Raw genomic sequence first — 11980 nt, forward strand, 5'->3', positions numbered from 1 at the left:
AATAATTTTGAAATTGTTAACTTATTTAAAATATCATTAGCAATATAAATTAAAATTAATAAAATTAATGCTTATAAATAAATATATGTATTTGTACTAATAAATTTAAATAAAATACTTATTATATAATATTAAAAGGAAAAAAAAATAGGGTACCATAATATTACAAAATCATTCATTTGCAATAATTTAAAATTTAAGTACTTAAAAAAAATAGTGTAAATTTAATGTGATATTGAGTTTACAAGCAAGATAATGTCAAATTAATTATATTTATTAAAATAAAAATTCTAAAATTCAATAATATCTTATATATATATAATAGTACTTCTAGAAGTGAGTCATAGTAAAATTACTATTCACATATATTTTACATTATTTTTAAAACTAAGGAGTCATAATATTTACCTATATTATACTCTCTTCGTTCTAATACATTAGTAGTCTTGTTTATTATTTTTGTCCGTTCCAAAGCAATAGTTTTATTTTCATAAATAACCATATCACTGTTGTTGGGTAAGAAAAAACCCATGTGCAGGGTTTTTGAGAATGGGCTTAGGGCTGTGGTATATAGTTCAATGGGTCTGTTAATGGCAGTGAGATCCTAAATAGGTCTGAATATAAGCCAAACGACTCAAGTGTTATTAAAAAATGGATTTTTTTCGGGAGAAATCTGTGATTAGGATATCGGTGAATACAGAGGTTAGACAAAAGGAAGACGGACGAAGAAAGATGAAGGCCGATACGGAAGTCGGGCAAAAGGAAGTCGGACGAAGAAAGATGAGACGACCGATACGGAGGTCGGACAAAAGGAAGTCGGGGGAAGAAAGATAAGATGACAGACATGGAGGTCTGACAAAAAGAAGTCGGGAGAAGAAAGATGAGACGACCAATACGGAGGTCGGTCAAAAGGAGGTCGGACGAAGAAAGATGAGATGGCAGACAAAGAGATCAGACAAGTGGAAGACGGACAAGAGGAGACGTAGCAGCAGGTGTGCCAGTCGGACGAAAAGCAATTCTAAGACGGTTAAGGGAAGTTACAACCGGCGAGCGGATCGGACAAGTGGAAGGCGGGCAAGAGGAGGCGTAGCAGCAGTTGTGCCGGTCGGACGAAAAACAGTTCTAAGACGGTTGAGAGAAGTTACAACCGGCGAGCGGATATGAAGACACGACCTGGTGTGGCGGTTGACATAGGTTTTAAATAGGTCTGATCATAACCTAAATAAACCATCTTTAATCGACATCAAATTCAGTGAAATTTATTTTGGGATCACCATTTTACTTTTACAATATGTAGTATTTATTTATTTTTTCTATTTTATTTATGTATCGTACGGTGTCTAGGGATTCTTAAATCTCAGTCATTTTATTTTATCAAATTCGAAGATAATCTCTATTTTCGGATTTTATTTTTTATTGTTGAAAATCGGCATCAACAACTATAAAACTATCCTTACTCTTTTATTATTATTACACAATTGTCACTACATTTTACACTAATACACTCACAAGGGCAAAAAATGTCTTTACTTATAATTTTTACTCACTATCAATATAATATCAATATTTTTTAAATCTCATGTCCAACATAACTAAGACTATAGTTTCGGGACGGAAGGAGTTTTATATTATATATATTTCAATGGTATATAATATATGTTGTGCAAAATAAAATGATATTTTATCCATATGAATTTCAACAATAGAAAAAAGAAAAAATTATATTTAGTGCTATAAATATGACAATTGATATTAACTCATATATGTGTTGGCTTTAGGTTATGATACAAAAAGTATAAATTTAGCCTTTGATACAAAGTTAATGATCAAAGTAATAGTGTTAAATTAATTATGTTGATTAGCCAATTTTCTAAAATTTAATATTTAATTATTCCTATTATTTTTAAAAACATTGTATTTGTAGTTATTATTATTATTTTAAAATATTTTACTATTATTTTAAGGTATATAGTGATTCAAACTACACATATAATTTATTCCCTCTGTCCTAAATAAGATGGACGCATTACTGTAGATACACGAGAATTTATGAAAAATATAATTAGTAAATAATTAAGAAGTGTATTAGTAAAAATAATTATAAATTAAGATTAAAATAACAAAATAGTTTAATTAAGATTTAAAAAAATTAATTTTTAAATTTTTAAATATGATTAAAGTGTATAATCAATTTTCCAAAAAATGAAAGGACAAATTATGTGGGAGTATTATATTTTATTCATCATAATTCAGAGTATATTTTTACTATTTTATATTTCATTTTAAAGTATCATTTTTCTATTTTTTTTTTTAAAATAATTATACTATTATACCATAATACTTTTACTTTTTGTGACTAATAAATTTTATTAAAATATACCATAGAATGAAATATAACCGAAATAATTACAGCAACGATAAAATTGAAATAGTAATCACATTCTAATGAATATAATAATAACTTGAAATATTATAATAAAATATATTAAATATAAAATATTTCAGCAACTTCTAATAAATAATATACTCACATATAGTTTTAATAATATAATAAAAGTTATATGGAATATATATTATTTTAAAATTAGTATGACTCTATTTACTTGTAAGATTTTATTGATGATTTTATTATTTTAAATTTATTTTTTCTTCCAAACATCAAATTTAATATTCAATTTTTATTTATTTTATTATATTAAAATTTAATTTTATATTCAAAACATCACATCAATACATATGTGTATCACGTCAAACAACTACTCCCTCTGTAGCATAATAAAGTATCTATTTACTTTTTGTGTGTTGATATTTGAATATTAATTATTATATCAAATCGTATTACAAATAAAGAAAAAATAACAAAAATATTTCTATTAGTATCTTATAATACTAATATAATGACATTTATATAAAAAATTATACAAATATAAAAATATTTTCAATATTAAATACAATGATGCAGAAAATAAATGGATACTTTGTTACGAGATTGAGAGAGTATTTTAATTCAAAATTTTACTATTCAAAATTAAAACTAAAAATCAACTATTCAAAATTAAAACTAAAAATCAAAACTTCTTTAAGGAAACACACCCTATATAACGACAAACCGTCATTCCAAACTGAGATTTATTCATACTTGAAGGGCAATAAAGTAATAACTTAAACACTTGGGGTATAATAGAAATTATCAAAAGTACAGGGAGCAGTTCAGTATAACAGAAATATTGCGTATATAAAATATACCTCGAGCGAGAAATAGGGCAATAAGCTGATATTTCTTCATTTTTATTTTGGGAAAAGTAAAAAGGGGAAGTGAAAAATAAGAAGACGATAGAGAGGGATTCTCACAAGACATTGAACCAGGCTTCTCTCTCCTCTCCGGTAATCTCCTCCGTCGCAGAACCCAAGCACGCGTCCATGGAATGCGTTTTTCATTGATTGTGTTTGTGTTTGTGATTTTACATGTTTATGTTCGCGGTGTGTATGGTTTTTGTACGATCGGCTTTGAATGTTGGAATTTATTTGAGTGCGGATCCCGATTTAGCGACGATTGCAGCTCGGATGCCTTGAATTTGTTTCTGTGCTCGATTTAATGAACTCTGATTTGAATATTTTGTACGCGTAGTTGTGGGTGTAGGTGACTGCTAGGGTTTTATTTTTTGTTCGTATTGTCATACCTGGACGCGTGTTCTTAGGTTAATTAGGTTATTTGATGTGGTTTCACTTTTGTTGTGATTGTGAGGTTATGATTTTCTAATTATTTTTTCCTTTTTTTTTGGTGGTGAATACCTGACTTGGTGCGGAACAATTGGCTTAGGTTTAATTACGCTGTTTGATGATAGAAGTAGAAATAGCTGATTTATAATTAAATTCTTCTTTACTACTTAGTTTTGTCTCCTGTGGTTATGGAATGGCAATGGGGTTGAGAATTTAAAATGAACTGATTACCTGGAGGGGGGGGGGGGGGCTGGGAGGGGGTATTGGTTGGGATAGTTTGGTGTCAGTGGATGTGTACTTCTCTTAAATTTTGTTGCCGCAATCAATCCTCTTATTTCCATGAAAAGTATAAGATTGAAGTTTTGATGTAAGTAATATGCCGCCGCCCTAATAGTTGCAGAGTCGTGTGATCCACATGTTTGCAAACATTGTCATTTTCTGTGGTTGGTTGTATTAATGGGTATTCTGATGTTAGATTTGAGCTCCTTGCGGCATAATGGCATAATTTTATACAATTTGTATTGTATACTGCAACTAATTCTTGAAATTCCTATTGAGTAATTACCTTACATGATTTTGATGTTTTTCGCTTTCTATCCTTTTGACTTTTAGTTTTTGTGTGGCAGTGTTATTTTTGAACTGAGTTAAACTGTTGTGGCTCTGTGATCTTGGGCTTGGCTGGTGGAGAAGATGAATATGAACCACCGGAACGCTATTGACTTAGATCAAGGATGGGATTTCATGCAAAAAGGAATCACAAAATTGAAAAACATTCTAGAAGGATTACCTGAGCCACAATTCAATTCAGAGGACTACATGATGCTCTATACGTACTGTTTTAATATGTTATAGTGTTCATTTGTCTTTCTCTCGGCTATTACAAACACTTCAACGGGTCTTGACTCTCCTTTTACCTTATGTGCAGGACCATATATAACATGTGTACCCAAAAGCCTCCTTATGATTATTCCCAGCAATTATATGACAAGTACCGGGAATCTTTTGAAGAGTACATTACAACAACGGTATGAACACATGAAGCATTTGTTGTGTGAATGCTTACATGTATTTTACACTTTATTTTTGGTGCTTAATTCTTTAATTATGGAAACATACACTAGTTGGTGCGTTACAAAGGATCACTCCAGAGGTTATATACACATTTTGGGAATTTTGCTGCGTCATTTTCTGTGCACGCATCAGGAAGTAGCCATCAAAATTCTGGCTGCAGAAGTTATAATTCCTGGTTGTTACCGTAGATGTTAACATTCCATTTGGTTATGATAGCTTGTCCGAAACGTGCATCACTTGCATTTATCACTGCATGGTATTTAAGTGCTGATCAAATATTTTGGTTGAAATATGGAAGTGCTGACTAATGATATACTGGTCATTCTTGCTTCTGGTTTTCATTTGTTGTTGACATTCCTGTTTGTTGTTCAGGTGCTTCCTTCTCTGAGAGAGAAGCATGATGAGTTCCTGTTGAGAGAGCTTGTGAAAAGGTGGATGAATCATAAAATCATGGTTCGATGGCTTTCAAGATTCTTTAATTACCTTGATCGGTACTTCATAGCTAGAAGATCACTTCCTGCACTCAGAGAAGTTGGGCTGACATGCTTCCGAGAACTGGTAATTTTTACAGTACTTGGAAACGTGACTGGTAAAGTGGACTTACTAATTTATCCCAGTTCCTTGCTCCCATGCTCTATTTTTTAGTTTATATTTCCATTATCTGTTATTTTTTTAATAACCATATTATTTTTTCAGGTGTACAAGGAGTTAGCTGGCCGAGTAAGGGATGCTGTTATTTCTCTGGTATGTTTGTGTTGTTTATCCATACCATGAGCAATGTCTTAACCATCTCTGTTGAGGTTTTCATATATATATATATATATTAAATGATGGATTAGATTGATCAAGAGCGTGAAGGGGAGCAGATAGATCGAGCTTTATTAAAGAATGTGTTGGATATTTTTGTTGAAATTGGAATGGGTCAGATGGATTATTACGAGAACGACTTTGAAACCTATTTGTTGAAGGACACAGCTGCATACTATTCTCGGAAGGCTTCCAATTGGATCCTAGATGATTCATGTCCTGACTACATGTTGAAAGTAAGTTTCCCTTTATTATTACATTTTGTAAGCCCACTCCGAATTTTGGATCCAAGGTCAGTGACACTTGCAAACACATAACTTCCAAGCTAATGAGTTAAAGTTTCCATATCAAAGTCCTGAAGTTCTTTTCTGCCTGCATTGTAATATTTTTTTTTTTTGGAATCCAGGCTGAGGAGTGCTTGAAACGAGAAAAGGATAGGGTTGCTCATTATCTACATTCAAGTAGCGAAACAAAGTTGCTTGAGGTCTGTTCGTTCTTTGGGACAAAACTAGTCATTTGCCTAATTCCATACTGTGCATTATGATGTGTTTCTATATAGCTAATGGTCTATCATTGTATAATATATATATATATATATTTGTACTCAGTTGGGTTATATTTTTTTTGGTTGTTTTATATTATATAATTCCTTTCTGTTTCTGCAGAGAGTGCAAAACGAGCTATTATCTGTATATGCTGGCCAACTGCTTGAGAAGGAGCACTCAGGTTGCCATGCTTTACTCAGGGATGAAAAGGTATTTTTACTTCCAAAATTTTTTGGTGTTTTATTTCACTCTGTGTCTTTGATTTCTAAAGCTATACCTTTGCGGCAGGTGGAAGATTTGTCTAGGATGTTCAGACTCTTTTCAAAAATTCCTCGAGGCCTGGAGCCTGTGGCTAATATATTTAAGCAGGTTAGTGATTTGGTCTTACCTATGTGCTGTAAATTGTGTACTATTCTGAAGTTTATAATACTTATACTGACCAACCTGTTATATGTGTGCTCATGCATAATTCTTCTCCAACTGCAGCATGTTACGGCTGAAGGTACTGCGCTGGTTAAACAAGCTGAAGATGCTGCAAGTAACAAGAAGGTTGCTTTGTTTCTCAAGAAAATGTCTTTTGTTTGTTTCTTTGATTAGGAAGATTATCCTTTTTGTTGTTGAATAGTTATCCATGTGGATGCAGTTTTTCATTTGCAGGACTACTTGAATCATTATGTTTTTGTCTAAGTGTCATTTAGTCTTTATATATGAAGAAACTATTTAGATTCCTCATTTGCAAGTTGGCCGTTGATGAGCTTCTTATGTTTCTTCTTGTTGTAATTAACTACTTGCTATTGTATCACTTTTGCAGGCAGAAAAGAGAGATGTCGTCGGATTACAGGAACAGGCAAGTTTTCTTTCTTTTTGTTTTTTTGGATTTTCGTGGTTAATTGTTATTATGCTGCTAATTAGTTTCTGCTTTGGTGTTCAGATATTTGTCAGGAAAGTAATTGAACTCCATGACAAATTCATGGCATATGTAAACAATTGTTTCCAGAATCATACACTGTTTCACAAGGTTAGAATTAGGAATTTTGTCTTTTCTTCTTCCATGTCCTTATTCCAATATCAATGCAATATTATTCCTATAATGCACTTCCAATTTACAGGCTCTTAAAGAGGCTTTCGAAGTCTTCTGTAACAAGGGTGTCGCTGGAAGTTCTAGTGCAGAACTTCTTGCTACATTCTGTGATAACCTTCTTAAAAAGGGTGGAAGTGAAAAGTTGAGCGATGATGCAATAGAGGACACACTGGAAAAGGTCTGCTTAATGCATGTTTCAAGTTTGGTTTAATAGTTTATTATCATAGTGCCCTGATGGGTTTCATCAACCTTCCCCTAAATATCTTCCAGGTGGTAAAGTTGCTTGCTTATATTGGCGATAAGGATTTATTTGCTGAATTCTACAGGTGACTTTCCCAAATTCGCTGTTGGATTGCATGATTGAAGTCATAGAATGATTGATCACGTTTTTGTTTGATTTACCTGTGTTGCAGAAAAAAACTTGCTCGGCGATTGTTATTTGACAAAAGTGCTAATGATGAGCACGAGAGAAGCATTCTAACAAAGTTGAAGCAGCAATGCGGCGGTCAATTTACTTCAAAAATGGAGGGCATGGTCTGTTATTATAATATGACATAATCTGAGATTCTGAATCTGTAAATTCTTCATCACAATATGATGTATTTCTTTTAAATATATTTTAACCATTTCAGGTCACAGATCTCACATTAGCCAGGGAAAATCAAGCCAACTTTGAGGAATATCTCAGCCACTCTTCGACGGAAAACCCTGGGATTGACTTGACAGTTACCGTACTCACTACTGGTTTCTGGCCTAGTTACAAGTCCTTTGACCTTAACCTTCCAGCCGAGATGGTAAAATTTACACAGTTATACTAAGCGGGGGGATTGGGTTATGCTTTTTGGGTTTAGGTTACATAATTTGCTATCAAACCTGAAAAAATTGCGAATAAGTTACTATTAATAATATATAAACATATAGTACATTAAATTTACATTCAGGTTCTTACTAATCAATGTATCTATAATAGTTTTAAAATGAACATTTAGAAATGCAAAAAATTATAATTACGTATGTTTTTTAATTACTGAAACATGTTCCCTATCAGGTAGTTATGTATGCTTCCACTACCAGATGCCCAAACTGATTATTTTGTTAGTATTTGACTGATTTATGACCATTTTAGTTTGTATTGGTTACCTGAAACCCGCCTTAGCCATAGACAAGAATCCTTATGTAGCAGAACCCACTTTGTCACTTATTGCTTATTGTCATTACTTTTGAGTTATTTTTCTAGGTCAAGTGCGTCGAAGTTTTCAGAGATTTCTACCAGACAAAAACAAAGCACAGGAAACTCACTTGGATTTATTCATTGGGTACTTGCAACATTAATGGAAAATTCGAAGCAAAGACCATAGAACTTATTGTGACTACCTATCAGGTTTTACTGCTAGATAAAATACTTTATTCATTTATGCTTTCTTTCTGTCATCTGATGGAAATTTTATTGCTTATTTTTTCAGGCTGCTGCCCTATTGCTGTTCAATAACTCCGACAAATATAGTTATCAAGAAATCATGACGCAATTGAATCTATCCGATGATGATGTCTCCAGGTTGCTTCATTCCCTTTCATGTGCCAAATATAAGATTCTGAACAAGGAGCCGAGCACCAAGTCAGTTTCCCCAAATGATGTTTTTGAATTTAATTCAAAATTCACTGACAAAATGAGGAGAATCAAGGTACTTGGTTCCCACCCCAACACCGTCTGATAATGTCTGATGCTTTATATTGCATAACTGAATTTTTTTTTTTTTTTAACTTTATTTTCCCTGCTCTCTCATTGGAACAAAGATACCTCTCCCTCCTGTGGATGAGAAGAAGAAGGTCATTGAAGATGTTGACAAGGATAGACGCTATGCGATTGATGCCTCAATTGTGCGTATCATGAAGAGCAGGAAGACCTTGCTCTATCAACATTTGGTCATGGAGTGCGCTGATCAACTTGGAAAAATGTTTAAGGTACAATATATATTTGCAGTGTTTTTAAAGTATTTTACATTATTTTCTATTAAATGATTAGTTTATCAAACATGTGTCTTTTGGGAATGTGTTTTGTGCTTAATGAATAGGGAAAGTTAGTTTATATATTACATTATATATATATCTTTCTTAAATTATGTATAAATTCGATGATTGAATGATAAAACTATTTAATCACTACCCCCGTTGTCAGTCCAAATCTGATATATTAATACTTACAAGATGTGTACAATAGAGTCTTAACATTTCTAAGGCTATGTTTACCTATAATGATTATATAAACTTAAAAGTTCTACACAACCTAATTGAGTAATATTTCCATGTTTTGTCTATGTTTAATATATGGGGGCGATTTAGGGTTTGTTTGTTTAGTGAAATGGCTTGAAGAGATTTTTTTTTTATGTAAGGTATATGACATTGTGTAGATAATATAAAAATAATGAGTATGTAATCTACTGTTTTTTTTTTTTGGAAATGTGTTTTTAGTGAAATGTGTTTTTCACAAATAGAACGCACCCTTAATCATCTTTTGTTCATTTGAAGATTAAATAATCCCATGTAGTAAACAAGGCACCAAAAAAATCTGTTTGAACCAATTTTGCCAAGCTCAAGGCTTTGGCCAGAAACACTACTGCATTCCAGATATAGGTTCTATTCTTTTAGAATTTGGTTTCATTTTTTTTACTATGCAACTTTGCGCTTTCCCATTAAAAAGATACTATATTCTCTCACAAAACATCATATTCAAATCACTATTCAATCAAGAAACAAAGAAAACAAACTTAAAAAAAAAAAAGCACGCACACACACGCTATTTCCCCCACCCTCTTTTTAAAAAAATAAGGAAGAAAGAAAGAAGCACCAAATGGAAAACAAATCAACTATAATTTTAAGGGTGTGTTTGTTTGGAGGTTTTGAATTTGAATAGTTATTTGTTGTGATATAAATAGGTGTTATGTGATTTTTAAATATAATTTTGTGTGTGTGTGTAATATAAAAAATTGAACAATAAGAGTTTGATGTGATATAAATAGGTGTTATGTGATGTTTTAAATATATATATATATATATTTTTTTGTGTGTAACATAAAACATTAAATAATAGGAGTTTGATGTGATACTTTTAGGTGGGAGAGATTAGTGACTAGTAAAGTTTGAGTTTAAAACACATACAAACAGAGCCTAACAAAATGGCGAAATAAATATATATGCTCTATCCCGAGGAGAATCCTAAAACTATAGTTTACACAAAATAGTTTAGATAAGAGTTCGAAAATTATTGGATTATTGAAGTTTTTATCAGTCTGAATGCTCATGAAATAGAATCCTAAATGTACATTTGTTTAAAGGAAAATCCTGATCAAAATAGAATCCCAAAATACCGAAACTAATCTTAATAGTTTACTTAGGTCAATAATATTAGGATTATTGAAGTTTTTATCAGTTTGGATAGAATCCGAATTGTACTTCTGTTAAAAGGAAAATTCTAATCAAAATAGAATCCAAGTTTTTACTGAAACTAATCTTGATAGTTTATATATATAGTTTGGATAAGAGTTCGATAATTATAGGATTATTGAAATTTATCAGTTTGGATAGAATCCAAATTGTGCATTCGTTAAAAGGAAAATTCTAATCAAAATAAAATCCTAAAATACCGAAACTAATCTTAAGACAAGGCTGGACCCCACCCTTATGCATGACATTCACATCACAATCCGATACAAAAGAAAATGTGTAGCATTATTCCGAAGTCATGCATAAGGGTAGGTCCAGCTTTCATTCAAATTTGTTAATTTTTATCAAAGATTTCAATAAATGTGAATCTTCTAATATTTACAGGATTGCATTAAAAAACCGAAACTTAGTATTGTAATACCGTCCAAATGTTACCATTCCTGATACTGAACTAGAATCATTTTTGTTTGTTTACTTGGGGATTGTGTGTGTGTGTGTGTGTGAGTTTTATTTTGATGATTTTTATTTTTTTAAATGTAAAATAGTTATTTATTGTAATGTTCTTCTGTAGAAAATTGAATGCAATGTGACGTATAAAATTTTGAATGCGATGTGACGTATAAATGCTGCTATTGCTGATGAAATATTTATCTTGTGTGTTTCATAGCCTGACATCAAGGCAATAAAGAAGAGAATCGAAGATTTGATCACTCGTGACTATCTGGAAAGAGACTCGAGCAATGCTAACTTATTCAGATACTTGGCTTGAATCAAACCCAACCGGAGACCACCTCTGCTGCCAAACTGCGCCACAAAAGCTGCAGCATCTAAACCACCCGCTGTAAATGCTGCCTGCACAAAAGGTCTCCCCTCGAACTTTTTTGATGATTCTACTAGGTAGATGAAGCTGCTCGTCTAGTCTTGTATATTTTTTCCTGAAACTAGGTATGGACAAAGCCATTTGGTCCTCCGTCATGGTCGAACCACCCGCCCACCCACCCACCCACCCCTGGTATGTTTGTTTGCTTTCCTGAACCTACCTTCTTATTTTGAAGAGTTACTTTGATTAAATCTATTTGCTTTCTCTACTTTTTATCTTCGTCGGTGTTTGGGGCCTTTGCATTTAATTAGTTTCTTTTTTATTTGTCGTAATTATCTAAGGGATCCCTAAGTTGGACTTTGATATATTCCTCTACATTGTGATATTTGGTTTTTTTGGTTATTTTAAGGTCATGTTTACTATAAGCATTTAGGATGTGTTTGGTTTGTGTTTTACTTTTTAGATTTTGTTTAAATAATTATTTGATTTGATGTT

The 11980-nt window shown here is 32.0% G+C and overlaps 1 protein-coding gene across 1 annotated transcript; it reads left to right on the forward strand.

Annotated features, from left to right (window-relative positions):
- Nucleotides 1–3252: 3252 nt before the first annotated feature.
- Nucleotides 3253–11753, forward strand: LOC127250311 (cullin-1-like). Its single transcript, XM_051273512.1, has 20 exons — nucleotides 3253–3384; nucleotides 4347–4550; nucleotides 4646–4745; nucleotides 5164–5349; nucleotides 5488–5535; nucleotides 5631–5834; nucleotides 6005–6082; nucleotides 6264–6353; nucleotides 6432–6512; nucleotides 6630–6692; nucleotides 6955–6990; nucleotides 7075–7161; nucleotides 7253–7402; nucleotides 7495–7550; nucleotides 7638–7758; nucleotides 7857–8018; nucleotides 8462–8605; nucleotides 8688–8906; nucleotides 9019–9186; nucleotides 11333–11753. Exons 2-20 carry the CDS (start codon nucleotides 4411–4413, stop codon nucleotides 11432–11434), a joined length of 2235 nt encoding a protein of 744 aa, XP_051129469.1. The 5' UTR covers nucleotides 3253–3384; nucleotides 4347–4410; the 3' UTR covers nucleotides 11435–11753.
- Nucleotides 11754–11980: the final 227 nt, after the last annotated feature.

Source organism: Andrographis paniculata, unplaced genomic scaffold (genome assembly GCF_009805555.1).
Source record: "Andrographis paniculata isolate CXL003 unplaced genomic scaffold, ASM980555v1 Contig37END, whole genome shotgun sequence".
NCBI lineage: Eukaryota > Viridiplantae > Streptophyta > Magnoliopsida > Lamiales > Acanthaceae > Andrographis > Andrographis paniculata.

What these genes read in the sequence shown, in the direction of transcription:
- LOC127250311 (XM_051273512.1), top strand. Translation starts at nt 4,411, where the DNA reads ATGAATATGAACCACCGGAACGCTATTGACTTAGATCAAGGATGGGAT. An exon ending in GTCCTGACTACATGTTGAAA is followed by an intron (nt 5,835 to 6,004) that starts GTAAGTTTCCCT and finishes TTTGGAATCCAG; the next exon opens with GCTGAGGAGTGCTTGAAACG. An exon ending in ACAAAATGAGGAGAATCAAG is followed by an intron (nt 8,907 to 9,018) that starts GTACTTGGTTCC and finishes ATTGGAACAAAG; the next exon opens with ATACCTCTCCCTCCTGTGGA.